The sequence below is a fragment of the Rhincodon typus genome, chromosome 25 (assembly GCF_021869965.1).
Source record: "Rhincodon typus isolate 14 chromosome 25, sRhiTyp1.1, whole genome shotgun sequence".
NCBI classification, from domain to species: domain Eukaryota; kingdom Metazoa; phylum Chordata; class Chondrichthyes; order Orectolobiformes; family Rhincodontidae; genus Rhincodon; species Rhincodon typus.
The window spans coordinates 9,654,643-9,673,138 of record NC_063356.1 but is presented as its reverse complement, the minus strand read 5'-3'; the positions used below and the strand labels follow the sequence as shown (position 1 = coordinate 9,673,138).

General features: G+C 45.0%; 1 protein-coding gene across 4 annotated transcripts in view; it reads left to right on the top strand.

The window, feature by feature from the left end:
* The window catches only part of LOC109929131 (SRY-box transcription factor 13), a 169,359-nt gene that overhangs the window by 113,613 nt on the left and 37,250 nt on the right, over positions 1-18,496 (top strand). For all 4 annotated transcript variants that reach the window (XM_048611890.1, XM_048611891.1, XM_048611892.1 and 1 more), the window contains 4 exons: positions 2,390-2,612; positions 8,645-8,747; positions 15,132-15,218; positions 17,924-18,096. In XM_048611890.1, the coding sequence (XP_048467847.1) occupies positions 2,391-2,612; positions 8,645-8,747; positions 15,132-15,218; positions 17,924-18,096 (585 nt within the window). In that variant the 5' untranslated portion in view covers position 2,390. The remainder of the gene's footprint in view (positions 1-2,389; positions 2,613-8,644; positions 8,748-15,131; positions 15,219-17,923; positions 18,097-18,496) is intronic.

Below are 18,496 nucleotides of genomic sequence, written 5' to 3'. Positions count from 1 at the left end.
AAACAACTGCACCTCCCAGTCGCGAACCATTTCAACTCCCCCTCCCATTCCTCAGACGACATGTCCATCCTGGGCCTCCTGCAGTGCCACAACGATGCCACCCGAAGGTTGCAGGAACAGCAACTCATATTCCGCTTGGGAACCCTGCAGCCCAATGGTATCAATGTGGATTTCACAAGTTTCAAAATCTCCCCTCCCCCTACCGCATCCCAAAACCAGTCCAGCTCGTCCCTGCCTCCCTAACCTGTTCTTCCTCCCACCTATCCCCTCCTCCCACCTCAAGCCGCACCTCCATCTCCTACCGACCAACCTCATCCCGCCCCCTTGACCTGTCCGTCCTCCCTGGACTGACCTATCCCCTTCCTAACTCCCTACCTACACTCACCTTTCCTGGCCCCATCCCCGCCTCTTCGACCTGTTTGTTTCCTCTCCACCTATCCTCTCCTCTATCCCTCTTCTATCCGCCTCCCACTCTCTCCCTATTTATTTCGGAACCCCCTTCCCCTCCCCGTTTTCTGATGAAGGGTCTAGGCCCGAAACGTCAGCCTCTCTGCTCCTATGATGCTGCTTGGCCTGCTGTGTTCATCCAGCCCTGCACCTTGTTGTCTCGGATTCTCCAGCATCTGCAGTTCCTACTATCTCTGATTGAAGAAGTAGGCTTCCTTAGCAACTATTCATTCCTCAACCAACATTACTGAAGCAGATTCCTGGTGGTTTATCTACCTGCTGCTTGTGGGATCACTGTATGACATTTAGCTGCTGCTTTTCTGTAGCAATCCCAGTTTAGTCCTTCACCTATCTGCGAGAACCTGGTGAATGCACAATTGTTGACTCTATCATGTGCTTTAATATGGAGTCCCAATGTGTTCAGTTGTCACTTCAATCATTATTTTGTTAAAATTGCATGAGCGAGGGGTTTTACGGCCAAATGTCTCTCCATTTTTTTTCAAGCGGCCTAGTATTGGCAACAGCGGTCTGCATTTACGTAGCACCTTTTTAACAGAGCAAGCCATCCAAGGCACATCACCAGGAGTGATTGTCAGACGAATGTAGACACCAAGCCACCCAAGAAAATATAAGAACAGGCAAAGAGGTTGTAAGATTTAGAGCGAGGGGAGAGGCACAGAGAGGATTCAGTGTGCAGGCAGAAGTGATTCTCAAAATGTCCAGAGAGCCAAAACTGTGGGGAAAGCATTCAAAACGGAGCATTAATTATTTTTAAAAAAAAAGGGTCTGGGCATTTGGTGTGTCAAGGAGTTGCAATTTATGTGGTTCCATAATCCACAACACTCGTTGAGATGTTATTAAGCAATGAAAGAGTTAATGGTTGCCTTCAGTTCTGTGATTACTATTGAGTCACACAAGAGCTTAAATTAAAACTCGCATTAATTCGATCACAGATTAAATCCAGTCCAGTGGACAAAGAAGTCTGTTGAAAGGAAACGAGATATGATGAAATCCAAACAGGAGGCTTTGGAACGGGAAGGAAAGAGAGATAAACCTGCTCCTGAAAGCAGGAATGACGGATCAAACTGTATGCCATTGTCCTCTTGTCACATTTCCCTTTTGTTTGATTTCTTTTGTCTTGAGGCCCATTGTTCCACTTCCTTTTCGTCCCCAGTTCAGTCTGTTCTCTTTCCATTACAAAACACATTCTGTTATTTCGCTACCTTTTTGTTTGGAACAGCTGTAACTGCCACTTTGCCGAGAACGGTGTTTTGACTTGTAGGTTGAATTATTTGAGTTACTTTTTGTTTATGGCAATTATTATTGTCGCCAGAAATCTCCTTTGCACGTCCGTGTTCCACGCAACGCTCCAGCTCCCCCACCCACCCCCCCCCCCCCACCCCCCTCCACTCCCGGTGACTCACGTCGTCTCTCTCTCTCTCTCGCTCTCTCTCTCTCTCTCTCTCATCCGTGAAGAGATGAATCCAATATTCGCTTTTGTTGAGTGCAGAATGGGCTTGTGTGTTCCCGGCAAAAATCCATTTTGCTCGCGTTCTGCTGGACAGCTACAGGCCTACAGAAAACCACGTCTCCGAAAGGTTTGCGACGATGCCTGTAGGGCCGGAGAAAGAAGCATTTTCTTGCTTTAGCCGTTGGGGTTTGTAGAGGTTTCGAAGCAAGGGTCCTTGGCGCACCAGTCTAGCGATAGTTGTTCCAAATGCATAGGGTGAATTCCTCAAATTTAAAGCCCTTTTTCCTCTCTGCTCACGTGGTTAGACACGTGATTTCTCCCTGCCCCCACCTCCTCAGATTCCGTCACTTGTTTAACTTTTCATTTACTTTCCTTTCGAAGGGGTTGAGCTTTGATTTAAAAGTGAACAAATGTTAAATCTTCTGCTTTAACTCTCCACTCCCCTCCCCCCTCCAATGCCTTGCCCTGTAGAATGTCCACACAGCAGCTGGCTTCTTGTATGGAAGTGAATGGAGACGTGATCATGGTCCATGACCAGGTGAAAGTGGAGGAGGTAGAGGAGGAGCGGAGTGGTTATGGATCCCTCAGCATGTCATTTCCCAGCAACCCTCACTCCGATGGGCTTCAGAGCAAGGCAGCGCCCGGGAGAGAGAACTCTGACTTCGAAAGGTCAGGGGTCGTGAAGCCAACGCGGGTAAGTTGCGACCGTGAGCATGCAGCTTCTCGTCAAATCCAACCCGGTGACAGGAGTCCACTCCTAGTGAGGTCCACCCTTCCTCACCCGGGAACGAATGCCTGGTAAAAGGGGAATTGGTCAAATTCCCATAACTTGCGGGCAATCGGCTGGGGCCTTCAAATCAAAAGGAAAAAGCTGGAGCGGGAGACCGTGTACATACATCCCAGTTCTTGCAATCTCACTCAGAACCGGCAGATGCTTTTGTCATTCACTGTCACTCATTCCAGAGTTCACTGCATGGTGGCTGGTGGGGGGAGGTGAATCATAGGATCCCTACAGTGTGGAAGCAGGTCATTCCACCCATCGAGTCCACACGGACCCTCCAAAGAGCATCCACCCAGATGCACCCCCCTACCCTTTCCCTGTAACCCTGCATTTACCCAAGGCTAATCCACCTAGCCTGCACATCCCTGGACACCATGGGCAATTTAGCATGGCCAATCCACCTAACCTTGCACATCTTTGGTTTGTGGGAGGAAACCAGAGCACCCGGAGGAAACCCACACAGACACAGGGAGAATGTGCAAACTCCACACACTGCTGTGAGACAGCAGTGCTAACCACTGAGCCACTGTGCCATCCTGCTCCAAAGTCTCTCTTATAAGTTGATGCAATGCTTTAAGTGGAAATATAAGTTTGCAAAATACACCACTGAAATGAGCCATTCAACCAACTGTTTCGTGGTACTAAAACAAAGTTGCTGGTAAAGCTCAGCAGGTCTGGCAGCATCTGTGAAGGAAAAAACAGAGTTAACGTTTTGGGTCCGGTGACCCTTCCTCGGAACTGTTTATCCTCAAGTTAACCTCTTCTTTGTTTAATGCTGTCAACATCTCCTTCGATTCCATTCTCCCTTACATGTTTATCAAGTTTTCCCTTAATGCACCTATACTGTTTGACTCCCCTATTCCTTGTGGGAGCAGGTTCCACATTTCTCAGTGTTCTGGGTGAAGAGGCATCTCCTGAACTGTTTGGTTTACCAGTGACACATTATATTTATGTTCCCTAGTTCTACTCTTGGCCATAAGTGGAAAAATATTTTTGAAGTCCTATCAAGCCCTGTCATATCTAAAAACCTCTCTGTCGGGTCACTGTTCAGTTTCTTTTCAGACAAAAAGCTCAGTATGTCCAGTCTTTCTTGATATCTCTCTGTTCTGGCGTCATTAAGAAATAATGTTTGCACCATCTCCAGTGCCTCTCAATTCTTCTTGCAACCTGGAGATTAATGCTCTTAAGAGTACTTAAAGTGTATTCTAGCAAAGGTTCCAGCTATGATTCACTTAAAAACACAAAATTGCAGATGCTGGAAGTTGGCAATAAAAACAGGAAATACTGTACATATGATGAGCTGCAGCTATGGGAGAGAAGAGCCTGGAAGATCTTTGAGGTCAATGACATTTCATTACTGTTTACCTTCCTTGAGTGTAAAATGTCATTATTACTTTATCTTCACGTTGTCTGTCAACATCCTTGGGGCTACCTTTGATCAGAATCTCAACAGCATCAACTGCATAAATACAGTGGGTACAAGAGCAGGTCAGAGACTGAAAATCCTTCAGTGAATAACTCCCCATGTCATTTCCCCAAAGCCATTTCGCCATCGACAAGGCACAAGTCGGGAGTGTGATGGAATACTCCCCACTTGACCAGATTGATGCAGCCCCAACAACTCTCGAAGTTTGACACATTCCAGGACAGAGGGAAACGTTTGATGAGATCCCCATCCACTAGCAATGCATAGTAGCAGCAGTGTATACCACTTACAAGATGCACAGCGGCAACTCACCACTCACTCTTCAACAGTACCTTCCAAACTTGCAGTTTCCAGGAGGACAAGGGCAGTGAATGCATGGGGGAACCACCATCAGCTACAGGTTCTCCTGCAACTTGCAGAGCATCCTGACCTCGAACTTTGTCACCATTCCTTCATTGCTGCAGGGTCAAAATCCTGGAACCCCCTCCCTCCCTAACAACATGTGTGTGTGTGCGTGCGCGCGCATCTGTCACTACATGGACTGCAGTGGTTCGAGAATGTGACCCACCACCACCTTTTTAAGGGCAGTTAGGGATTGGCAGTAAATGCTAATCTAGCCAGCGACACACCCATCTCCTGAAAGCGTAAAGAAAAACAATCCAGTGTGGTCAAAAGACTGGAACCATAACATTGTTGTAAGTTGCCTGAGGTTCTTATTTTGTGAATTGCCTTGATGTTTCCTGGATGATGTAGAGAAAGCTGAACGAATAGACCATACCAGGAGCAGATACCTGTATTAGTTGTTCCATTCATCACATCCCCAGTCACCCATCCCTCTCAAGATTTGTGCATTCCCTAGAAACCATATATTGATGTGCTTAATGAGAGAGTAGCAGAGAATTTAGATGGATGTTTAAAGGAAATCCTCTTCTATTGATGAGCAGCTGAAGGTGTTGACAGATTCTTGAAGCCTACTTGAATACATAGGTGTTTGTACCCCATGAATATCAGTGTGCTGATTCTAATGCAATTAACGGCGACTTGAAACAGGTCATGCATTGGGAGGTGACGAAAGGAGTTGTAGAAATATGTGGAGAGCAAGGTGGGAGAGATTAAATGACAGAAAGGATGATGATGCAAGGCAAAAGGATGGGTGACGTGGAGAAAGATAGATTAATCCATCCTTCCACCCTTTCACAGAGCTTCCCTTTTGTACTTTCTCACTTCTCCTTTCTACCCTGCCTCTGTACTTGCTGAAAACTGCTTGCAACCTCTAATTCCTTTTTGTTCCCGCAAAGGTTCATTGACCTGAGCTGTTGGGCAGAACGTTATGGAGGTGATGGGAGTGTCAGCTGTGGCTGGAGAGCCAGCAAGATGCCCCCACCCTCCGAAACAAGGATCAAAGACCCCAAAGGCAGGGGTCAAACTGCCCAACCAGAAGCTGGCTGCTCCTCTGTACCCAGCAGCGCCACCAGGGGAGAAAGAGCTGGTTGTTGCTGGTACTACAAGCACAAGGAGCCTCGAATGGAGTAGAGGTCCAAGGCGCAGGTGAATGATGGTGGGAAGGGAGATGCTGGGGAGAGGCTTGGACGTGGCAGCGAGGGAGATATGGTGTCTCTGAGCAGGACCTTCCTTTTCCATTGCCTATTTCTTGTTCAGGTGCCAAGTGCTTTTTAATGAAGGATACCACCCTGGGAGCCACCAAATAAACATGGCGCAGGTTACCTGTCATGCTCCCTACCCAACCTGCGGCTGTGTTAATACAAAGAGTAGCAGACTGAAGCCCCTGAAGTGGGCATTATTTACTCACTTTGTGGTACTAATTACAGCAATAGGATGGGCCCTTCAGCCAAACTGCTTCATAGTGCTGCCTATGCTCTCACAAGCCTCCTCTTTGTTTAATGCTGTCAACATCTTCTCCTTCTGTTCCATTCTCCTTTACGTGTTTATCTAGGTTGCCCTTCTTGCACCTACACTGTTCAATTCAACTATTCCTTGTGCCTAGCAAGTTTCACATTTCTGTGCCCTGGGTGAAGAGGGTTCTCCTGAACTCCACAGAGATAGTAAGAACTGCTGATGCTGGAGTCTGAGATAGCACAGTGTGGAGCTGGATGAACACAGGAGGCCAGGCAGCATCAGAGGAGCAGGAAAGCTGATGTTTCAGGTCAGGAAAAAATAGAAGGGTCCCGAACCGAAACATCAGCTTTCCTGCTCCTCTGATGCTGCTTGGCCTGCTGTGTTCTTCCAGCTCCACACTGTGCTATCTCCTGAACACCTGGTTGGTTTATTAGTGACTTTATGTCCCCTGTGTTCCAGTCTTTCCCAGTAGTGGAAACACCACCTTGACTTGTACCCTTTCGTATCTTAGACTTCTATCAGGTCACAATTCAATTTTCTTTTCTTTTGAGACAAAAATCCCAGCCTGTCTGGTCTTTGCTGATATCTCTCTATTCTCACGTCATAGTGAAAAGTATTTCTAGCACCACCTCCAGTGCCTCTGTTCTATTTTACATCATGGAGATTAATGCTATTAATATATCTCAAGTGTATTCTAGCAAAGATTCCAGATAGGATTCACATAGATTTAAAACGATGCAGCTGCTGGAAGTCAGAAACAAAATAGGAAATACTGTATAAGCCGAGCTACAACTGTTGACAGAAAAGTTAGTGGGAGCTTATAGGAGTGAGGGGTGTTTCCACAGGCCTTCCTGCTATAGACTTGATCAGGATGAAGGCAAGGAGGTGATAATTTAAATACCACTCCTTTCCCATCCACCACTAAACTCAATGGGACTGGGATGGGATTAGAGCACAAGAGTCAACCCATTAACTCTGATGAAGGGTTATCTAGACTCCATATTAGCTTCCTCTCTCTCTCTCTCTCTCTCTCTCTCTCTCTCTCTCTCTCTCTCTCCACGGATGCTGCCTGACCCGCTGTAATTTCCAGCACTTTTTACTTTCACCCATTAACTCTGTTTCTCTCTCCACGAATGTTGAATGACAGGCTGAGCATTTTCTGGTTGTGTATTTGTAGAAGTTGGATTACTCCTTTTCCTTCCTGTGAATAAGCCAGTTTGAAATACAAAGCATGTACAAATCTTTGCAGCAGAGCATGATTTAAAGGCCAAGGTCCAATAGAAAATAATATTCATCTTCTGTGGCTTTATTTTGATACAATGGATGATCAGTGCTTTGATGAGAAATGTCGAACGCCTGTAAAGTTTTTGTGAGGCAACTCTAGTCTCTGAATCAACAGCTTTCATACATTTTTTTCACCTGTTCGCTGCTAAATAACATCAACTTCACAAGGAGGTAGTAAGAACGGCCGATGCTGGAGTCAGAGATAACACGGTGTGGAGCTGGATGAACACAGCAGGCCAGGCAGCATCAGAGGAGCGGGAAAGTTGACGTTTCGGGTCAGGACCCTTCTTCAGAAATGGTGGAGGGGGGAAAGGAGCTCCGAAATAAATAGAGGCGGGGGGGGGGGGGGGGGGGGGGGGTGGGGGGGGGGGTGGTAGGGGAGGGGAGGGAGGGGGGGGTGGGGATTGGTCCGTGAGGTGGAAGGGGCGGGTAGGTGGGAGAGAAGATGGACAGGTTGTGTCAGGTCAAGGAGGTGGGGATGAGAGGGAGGGTTGGTCATGGGATGAGGCTGGGGATGGGGAGATTTTGAAACTGGTAAAATCCATATTAAGACCATTGGGTTATACGCTTCCAAGGTGGAATATGAGGTGTTGTTCCTCTAGTTTCCAGGTGGCGCCATTGTGACACTGGAGGAGGCCCAGGATGGACATGTCACCCTGGGAGTAGGAGTAGGAGTGGGAGTGGGAGTGGGATGGGGAGTTGAAATGGTTCGTGACTGGAAGGTGGTGTTGTTGTTTGTCGCGAACAGAGCGCAGGTGCTCTACAAAATGGTCTCCGAGCCTCCACTTGGTCTCATCGATGTAGAGAAGGCCACGTCGGGAGCAGCGGAATCAGTAGATCACATTATAATCAGGCAAGCTTTGCTTTTTGGATGAAAGAATATGTCATATTATTAAGACCAAAGAGCATTTTGATCTTAAACACAATATACATGGATAACTAGACACTTTCTCTCTCATCTCTCCCTTTTCCCCCCCGCCTCCCTTTCCCCCCAAGTCCCTTACACTGCTCCTACAATTGTTCTAATGATACAATATTCAAAATATTCTTGGTCCTAATGTTTTTGTACTTCCAGGAAGAAGATGCAACTTTTGTGGAAGTGTCTAACTGGTTTGTGTTAATCCATGTGTGAGACTAATCCATTGGAAGTCTCATCAATTAGTAACATTTACAGTTTGGGTTGTGTCCTATGTTGTTGGTGAATACTATTTGGGGAGGAAGAGAGCTTCAAATTGAACGTATTTCCTCTTCAATAAATCACCTATGAATCTGTTCCTTTTGTTTGTTATTGGGAACCTGGTATTGTATGTGTGTAGTACAGGACACTGTGTCTTGACAAGTGGAAACTAACTGAGTTGTTTTTACATTTACAACCCAGGCTTCATCCTCACCAAGGGACGAGGGGCAACAGGATCACAGTAAATTCACAAATGCATTAAGCAACTTGGAACGAATAGATTTCAGTAAGAATTTAACTGAAGGTGAGTATATTCACAGTCAGAGACCAAGAGCATGAGCTGGATAGCTGATCTAGATCTCTCACCTGTGATTTAAAAACTGATTTGCATTGGGTGTTAGATGATTTGCAGGATGAGTTGCAGGAAAGATGAGCTCTCTCTCGCGTGGTCTCTCTCTCTTTCCTTCCCTCCCTACTGGTTGTTTGATAGACACCAGAGATTAACAATTGGTTAGACAGAGTTCAGGCATATACTTTTCCCGTCAGAGTTTTATTCCACCCAACACATCAGAAAACTTTAAAACACCAATTACACGTTTTCCATTTATGTGTAGGTAAACATATATAAAATATGCACCCAGTTCTTACCCAATTATCCCTTAATTAACACACAATCATTACCTGCTTCCTAGTTTTGATTTGGTCTCTGGTACTCCCTGCCAGGCTCTGTTGGATAATAATGCTGTCTGCACAATTAGTTAGTCAATAGAACAGGGCAGGTGTTTAACTCCCAAGACTTCTACCAGTGCTGCTCTACAACTGGGTGTTAGGAGACTGGCCTTGGATGACCGGTTACCCCTCCTTGCTTTTTGTTCAGCCCTCTCTGTCCTAACTCCCGAGAGACGGTTTGTTGAAGAATCCACAGCTAAGGCAGGCCTTGGTTACACCACCAGTTACAAGCTTGGAGTGTAGAATCAGCTGGTTAGATGTTGGAAGTGGTGGCTGGAGAAGTTCGGACTCTTCTCCTTGGAACTCGGAGCGTTACAAGATGATGTAATGGAAAATTTCCAGATGATGAGAGCTCTGGATAGGAGATAGAGAAAAACTGTTGAATAGAGTGGGGCTATTTTCCCTGGAGCGTCCGAGGCTGAGGGGTGACCTTTATAGACCTTTACAAAATCATGAGGGGCATGGATAGGGTGAATAGTCAAGGCCTTTTCCCCAGGATAGGGGAGTCCAAAACTACAGGGCATAAGTTTAAGGTGAGAGGGGAAAGATTTAAAAGGGACCTGAGGGGCAGCGTCGTCATACAGAGGGTGACGTTCATATGGAACGAGCTGCTAGAGGAAGTGGTGGAGACTGGTACAATTATAACATTTAAAAGGCATCTGGATGGGTACACGAATACGAATGGCTTAGATGCTTGTGGGCCAAACGCTGGCAAATGGGACTAGATTGATTTAGGATATCTGGTCAGCATGGGTGAGTGGATGGAAGGGTCTGTTTCTGTGCTGTATATCTCTGACTCTATTCCCTCTGACAGATGCTGTAAATGTAAAATTGCTGGCAAAGAATTTTTTTTGGATTGTGGATTACTTTATCTGGACACCTAGTTCCATGAATAATTTCAATGGGGTGTCAGACAGGCCCTTGAATTAGGGACTTAGTAAGGACACACTCTCAAAGCTGGGTCCGGAGCTAAATACATTAACTCTTTCAAAAAATCAACACCAGAACACGATGGGACCAATGGATTAAGTTGTAAATTTTAAATCTGAGGTTTATACATGTTTGTTCTCAGTAAGTATTGAGAGACATAGTGCAAAGGCGAGGTATATGATCTTGAGCTACAGAACAGCCATGACTAAGGGTAGAACAATCCTGAGGGACTAAGATGGGCAATTTCAAGACTAGGGGGCACGTTTTTAAGGTGAGAGGAGAGAGGTTTAAAAAAGACATGAGGCAAATTTTTTACACAGCGGGTGGTTTGCATGGGGAATGTACTTCCTAACGAACTGGTGGATGTGGGTACAATTACAATGTTTAAAAGACATTTGGATGAATATATGAATAGGAAAGATCTGGAGGGATAGGGGCCATTTACAGGCATGTGGAACTAGTTTAGTTTGGGATTATGTTCGGCATGGAGCGGTTAGACTGAAGGGTCTGTTTCCGTGCTGTATGACTATGACTCTATAAATGGCCCCATCCCGTTCCTATGTTATTTATTTCCTGTCACAATGGGGGAATACTGAAGGGGTGGTAGCTGAAAGTAAGTGATTTGTTTTGAAGATATACTGGCAGATGACCACGTGGCCCAAGCATTTAATAACTTCAAAGAGGAAGAGACAAGGTAAGAGAGAGAGTATTACACACTCTCCCAGGTCCCCTCCCATGAGGTGCAAACATACTGTGTTTAACAGTAATACATACAATTACCTCCTACCTGATTTCATTTCTATTTGATCTGTAATCTGATCATGTTTAAAATATTTACACAGATTATTGTGATTGTAATTGGAACAAAGCTGCTATCATTGTTTTTGCTTCTAAGTGAGTTAATCCCCTTCAGATAGCAGCTGGAAAAAGTGACATGCTCACTCATGTTTTCTCACACTGTGAAGATTCAACCTGTTTGAATTAGATTGTGGTTCCTAAAGAAATTACTTTGGGAATGATGGCAGCTAAATGTTGAACTCCTCCATTCTAACAACTGGTAATTGTGCTGTGATGGTGATAAGTTTACCTGCCATCTTTTTTGTTTATGATGTTGTTTCTGAAGAAGCGGAGTCTTACTTGACTTGAAACATTACCCCTGTTTCTCTTTTCACAAATGCTGCCAAATCGACTGAGTTTCTCCAGCACTTTTTTTCTGTTTTTTATAAATTTCAAATTTCTAGCATCTGCAGTAAAAACGGTTTGGATTGAATGTGGCTCAGGGGTAGCTCTCTTGCCCTTTGAGCCAGATCAACTGAGTTCAAGGCCTACTCTAAGATTTTCAGAATACAAGCTGACACGAACATTTCATTGCACCCTGAAGGAGTGGGAGATTAATCTTAGGCTCTGTCTGCACTCTATAAAAATCCCATATTACTATTTCAAAGGAGAGTTGCTCCAGTGTCCTGGCCAATATTTATTAAATCACGAAACCAGATTGTCCAGTTATTATTGTTAATTGTATATTAATTATCATTAATTGTAGACAAATGGGTGGCCATTAGCTGGGAATTCACCGGTGCCCCTTATTAATAGACTCAGATTAAAACTCAGTGCTCACTTCGGAGGTACAGGCTTGTAATGTGGAATTTTGTAAATATAAAAGTGTGTAAATTTTGGCTCTACTTTGACCCTTCGCCTAGTTGTTTTTGGGAATAGAACAATTACTTCATTGTGAGAGCTTGCTACATGCAAATTAACTGCAAAATGCTGAAAGCAGTTTGATGGGGGTATCATGGGGAAAAGAAAACTGCATTTGTCTTGCGCTTTGCACAACCTCACAGTTATCAAAAAAAAAGAACTGCAGATGCTGGAAGTTAAAGAGCAAAACAGAAATTGCTGGGGAATCTCATCAGGTCTGGCAGCATCTGTGGAGAGAAAGCAAAGTTTTGTTTTTAAATTTCAAAAGTGTACTTTATTCATAGAAGATATTTTAGTCACAAATGCAGTTTGGTTCTGTTCTGTAGCATAGCAAGGAAACAAACAAACAATGATGTTTGATTGTATGCAAACAAACCAAAGACACCTCTTACACATACAAAGATAGAAAGAACTGCCGATGCTGGAGTCCAAGACAACAGAGAGTGGAGCTGGAGGAACACAGCAGGCCAGGCAGCATCAGAGGAGCAGGAAAGCTGATGTTTCAGGTTGGGACCCTTCTTCCGAAATGGTTTCAGAATTTCTGAAGAAGGGTCCCGACCCAAAATATTCAGCTTTTCTGCTCCTCTGATGCTGCCTGGCCTGCTGTGTTCCTCCAGCTCCACATTGTGTTATCTTGCACAACATACAAGACTATATTTACAATATTTTGGGCCCGGTGACACATCTTCAGAACTGATGGCAGCTGAGAAGAGGTTGGTACATATGCCGTGTGGGGGGGTGGGAGTAAACTGATAGGTGGAGATGGAACCCAGAGAGAGAGAACAGCAATCGACCAGACAAAGGAAGGGGTAAAGGTCTGCCTGGGAGAGTCAATAGCCAGAAGTGGCCGACTATGGGGCATGTATGGCAGTAACCCATGTGATGACAAGAAGTGAGATGTGGGGGTTTGTGGTAAGACATAGGAGGAAGGTACTCTGGGCCCTAAAATTATTGAACTCTGTTTTGAATGCTGCAGGGTCCCCAAGTGGAAAACTTCAATTAGTGCTAGAGATAGTAGGAACTGCAGATGCTGGAGAATCTGAGACAACCAGGTGCAGAGCTGGATGAACACAGCAGGCCAAGCAGCATCGTAGGAGCAAAAAGGGCTGACGTTTCGCGCCTAGACCCTTCATCAGAAATGGGGGAGGGGAAGGGGGTTCTGAAATAAATAGGGAGAGAGGGGAAGGCAGATAGAAGATGGATAGAGGAGAAGATAGGTGGAGAGGAGACAGACATGTCAAAGAAGCGGGGATGGAGCCAGTAAAGGTGAGTGTAGGTGGGGAGGTAGGGAGGAGATAGGTCAGTCCAGGGAGGACGGACAGGTCAAGGGGGCGGGATGAGGTTAGTAGGTAGGAGATGGGGGTGCGGCTTTAGGTGGGAGGAAGAACAGGTTAGGGAGGCGGGGACGAGCTGGGCTGGTTTTGGGATGCGGTATGGGGAGGGGAGATTTTGAAACTTGTGAAATCCTTCCTGCTCCTACGATGCTGCTTGGCCTGCTGTGTTCATCCAGCTCTGCACCTTGTTGTCTCAATTAGTGCTGTCTGTTTTGTGGTGTGGTTATCGAGTCTGTGTTCATGTGCCAGTTTAAAACAGGCTGAACAGGTTCATGGGAGATAGTAAGGACTGCAGATGCTGAAAGTCAGAGTCGATGAAATGTGGAGCTGGAGAAGCACAGCAGGTCAAACTGCATTGGAAGAGCAGGAAAGTCAACATTTCGGGTCTGGACCCTCCACCAGCTCTGATGAAGGGTCCAAACCCAAAGTGTCAACTTTCCTGCTCCTCCGATGCTGTCTGACGTGCTGTGCTTCTCCAGCTCCACATTTCATTGACTCTGAATAAATTAATGGGTATCTGTCTGCTCATTCTCTGTACTCACCTTGGTCCCTTTATCTCTCATAATTGTTTTCTTCGTGCCATTATTTTTCGCCGTAACAAAGGCCTATGAACACTGACAGGCGTGGCACCTTTAGGGCAATTACTTAAGAATGCCAAGAACTTAACTCCAAAGCAGCGCACATTTTGTTCGCTTATTCTCATTTGTATTGTCTTTTGTGGTCACCCTTCTTTTAAGTCAGCATCTTTCTGTGTCTGTCCACTATTTAGAAGGTACATGTTCTTTAGACCTCTCCTTTACTGTTCATTCCAGTAGCCACCTAATCCAGTTTCCCATCTGCTTCACCTGTAATCCAGTCTCTAGTTACCTATGTGATTCTGAATGTGACCATACACAGACTTTGAGACTGGTGACTGTTTGCCTAATGCTCAGCAAACGAGATACCTGCTGGAGGTTGAGAGTTCTGCATGGGCCAAGGCTGATGCAAAGAAGAAACAGAAAATAGGTGGAGGAGGAGGCCATTCAGCCCCTCCAGCTTGCTGCACCACTCAACATGATGGCTGATCGTCCAACAATTCCGTCTTTTGCCCCATACTCATTGATCCCTTTTGCCCTAAGAACATGGGAGGTTGAAGGGCCCTGTGTAGCTGTTGTACTGCAAGGTGGTTGATTCAAATCCTAGCCCATTATAGAGAAGCCTTCACCGTCACTGAGATCGCTTGGATTTTGCCAAATGCACAAAACTCGATGCCACTGAAAATGCGATGCCACTATAATTTAGTAGCAACATCTCTAAGGAATACAGAGCCTAGTGGGCCACTCCTGAATAAGTATTGCACAGGCCTTTGTGCAGTGAATGAGATCAGTGATGTGCAATATCCCTCAGGAATTCCAATGACTTCCAGCACGTGCAGCGTGACATGTGCTTTAAGATGCTCTGGTACTGCCATTTCACGTTACAAAGCCGTAGGGAAGGTGATTTCCAAGTGATAAAGATATATATTTTTTAATAGCAGGTCTCTCTTTCTTAAACAATTAAATCAGGACCAGAGGAATAAAGACCAACTTTGAACTGTCTCCGTTCAGTGAAACATATTAAGCTGGTCCACTGGGACTTCTGCTTGGAACGGGGCCAGCTAATGAACAATACCCTGGCAAATCCCTGTGCCTGCATCCTGGTTCTGGTCCTTGACAACATAATACGGACCAGAAGACCTGCTGCCAAACCCTAGCTCCTTTGCAAAGCTCCCAGAGAAATGTAGTATCCAGGGGCTTGAGAAGCACAAAGTGTAATGAGCCCTGGTGCTCACCCAGAGCTCCTTCCTTTAAAAGCCCATAATTCCTTTACAATGTCCCAACAGTCAGGCACTCGATTTACCTACTTTTTTCCCCTCCTCCCTTATCACCAGCCCAGCCTCTCATCCATGTCGGAGAGTCTTAGTTACCGTTGATCCCTGGTAGCTTTGTCTAACTGTTTGTCGCTCTGTCTTCCTGCAGTCATGCCGAATATTGAGAAGTTGCTGTCCAATGATTGGAAAGACAAGCTGCTGGAGAAATGCTCCTTGAGTAGCAAGGATATCAAAGGTACAGTCTCGGTGAATATCACCAACAGTTTGCAGTTGCGATAGTGCACTGCTCTAGTGTGGACGTTGCCTATTTCCTGTGTCCAATCTGTTTAACTCTGCTGTGTGCAGTCACTCCAACTGTTTGTGCTTGCATACTCCTTTTCACCAGTGAAGGCTCTAGGGGGGGAAAAATAATAACGTTTTGATACGTTTCTGGAGGATGCCACTCTCGGCTGGAGAGAGGAATCTGAGCACGTTCTAAGTCAAACATTCTGACAGTAGATTCCTACAAAGACAAACACTAGACACTGGAACTGCACCACAGCCTGGCAGTGTCATAGACAAGGTGCTGTTATGTTGTATCTTTGTGAGAAAAACAGAGCTTTGTCACTCTCAAAGACAGAAGTTGCTGGAAAATCTCAGCAGGTCTGGCAACATCCGTGAAGGAAAAAATCAGAGTTAACATTTCAAATCTGAGTTCTGAGGAAGGGTCACAGGATCTGAGATGTTAACTTTGATTTTTTTTCTTCACAGATGCTGCCAGACCTGCTGAGCTTTTCCAGCAACTTCTGCTTTTTTTCCTGATTTACAGCACCAGGAGTTCTTTTGGTTTTTATTCAGAGCTTTGTCAGTCATCGACCTGCACTGGCACGGCTCAATGTAAGCCTGGGGACCTGCACCTCCTCTTTCATTTCGGCATTTTACAGCCTTCTGAACCCAACATTGTGTTCAATAACTTCAAGCAATAAATTCACCCACCACACGAGTAGGCATACCCCTGACACTCGGGTATACACACACACACACACCCTGACTCGTGCACATGTACCCTGACACCCACGTCCATGTACACTTGCACGCACAAACAGACACTTGTGCATCTGTACACTTGCATAGACACTCATGGCCACACGCATGCATGCACCAGTTTTGCCTCCTCTTTGGCGGTGTCAACTTTTGTCTTATTTTTGCCCCCAGACAGCGCATCTAGGCTCACCTTTGCTTCCTCCTCTTGCCCGATTTCCCCCAATCCCTTTGACCCTATAAGATTAACTCTCCTGTCCTTCAGTATTTCCTGTCTTCTGCCCTATCATTCACCTTTTTTCCCTTGTCCCACACATTCCTTACTCAAATCTAATCGCATATTGAATGCTCTCCCAGTTCGGATGAAAGGTCATTGATACGAGAAACCAACACTTTTTCACCCACACTGATGCTGCCTGGCCTGTTGAGTGTTTCCAGCATTTTCTGTTTTTAAAACCAAATTGATCTTCAGGCTAGTCAGCTGTATGTTGTTATTAATCTAATTAAGCATGGCCAAGCATCAATCTCTGTGAAAGATCTGGATAATGCTCAAACCACGACACATCAAGTGAGTCATTGACACCACTGTGCCATTAAAATGACGTTAGTAATTTAGTGCGTAAATCTTGAATTGATGCTGCTGTTTTTCCAGTAATAATTGTATCAGTTTTAGTCACTTTAATCTTTCAGTTTAACTCCATGTTGTAGACATCTAGCTCAAATACAAATTGCAGGAATAAGTCAACACTAGTCTGTGTTCTCCAAAATTATTATTGGACTTTGTAAGAAGCTCATTTCTGCCTTCATCTGATTAATAAATAAATCTTTTTTATCTGTTTTAGCCTGAACTTAACAGCCTAATGCTGATGCTAATTTCCTTATGGTGGCTAGTACCTAATTAATGACAAAAAAATTAATTGCCAGTCTGTGGCAAATAACTTTCTTATATCAGGCACATAAGGGGCAAGGCTTGCCAGAGAAAGTACCTTTGCCATTAAAAGAATATCTACTGTCTCCATCGGCATAATTCTTCTGAAGCGTTACTGGCATCACATATTTTTTCTTTAAGATGCTGATCAATCCCCTGCACTTGCAGAATATCTTTAATTTCTGATTTAAAGTGTTTTAAATTTCATCTTTCTGTAAGATCATCCTGTTTACTGGGACAGCGAATGTTGGTAAAATGATTCCAGATCAAGTTGTCACCTACAGTCAGTCATTTTCCTGGAGGTGTCACCACACAGGTGTCCCCAGGGAGTCGATAACCTAGTGGTATTATTGCTGGACTATTAATCCCGAGACTCTGGGGATCTGGGTTCAAATCTTGCCACTGCAGATGGTGGAATTTGAATTTAATGTTTTTTTTTAAATCTGGAATCTTGAGTCTAATGAGAACCATTGTTGGAAAAGCCCATCTGGTTCACTAATATCCTTTAGGGAAAGAAATCTACCATCCTTGCTATCCAGTGAGACTCTAGGTCCATAGCAATGTGGTGGACTCTTAACTCTCAGTTAAGGATGGGCAATAAATGCTTGTCCACATCAAATGTGGATACTCATAGCTTCACCTTGCCCTGACATTCTTGCCATTGGTTGCTTGACACATTTGTCCCTGTTGGTTTGGCCAATTGGAAGGTGAAATGACTTCTCGTAATCGATTGCTTCTTACCTGACGGAATAGAAAGTGTTTGAAGGAAATAAAAATGAAGTAAAAACCACAATAGGCTCCACACAATGTCTTTTCGTTTGTGGAGACTCCGTGGCATTCCTGAAGAATTGGCAACCTTAGCTCCCAAGTGCCTTGGAACAGATGACAATGTCAAAGTGACTTTGAAAGGGCAGCTGTTGTGTGTGTGTTTTCTTTTATCTCCCAAAAAAACTTGAATAATTCAGTGTTTTGTGTGTTTCCTGCTGGGCCAGGAACGGCGGAGAGTCTGGCAGAGAAGGAGTTGCAGCTGTTGGTGATGATAAACCAGCTGTCCAGTCTCCGAGAGCAACTGCTGACAGCTCACGCAGAACAGAAGAACATGGCGGCCATGTTGTTTGAGAAACAGCAGCAACAGATGGAACTGGCTCGACAACAACAGGACCAGGTAGATGGAAAAAGAACGAGGCAGTGATTAGAGATTGGCATGGCCTCAGTAAAAGTCAGAAGTAGCTCGGACATTACCTTGTCAAAGATTGAATATCTTTGCAAGGCGTTTTTGTTAGTAGGGGGTTTACTGGGGAAGGGGTATGATACAAGTGGGAAAAATGAACTTGAATTACACAGCACTTATCACCTCTCGTGGAAATATCCCAAAAGGCCCCTCAATCCATTAATTACCTGGAAGTGTGTTGACTTTGAAGGTCATGGATGTAGGTGACGTACTCACGAGCCATCTGGTATGTCCTGGTCTGTCGTTTTTTAGATGCTCCTGTTACATTCGGTGGATGGGAATTTTGTGAGCACACTTTTAACCCACAGACACCAGTGAAATGATTGATCTAGTT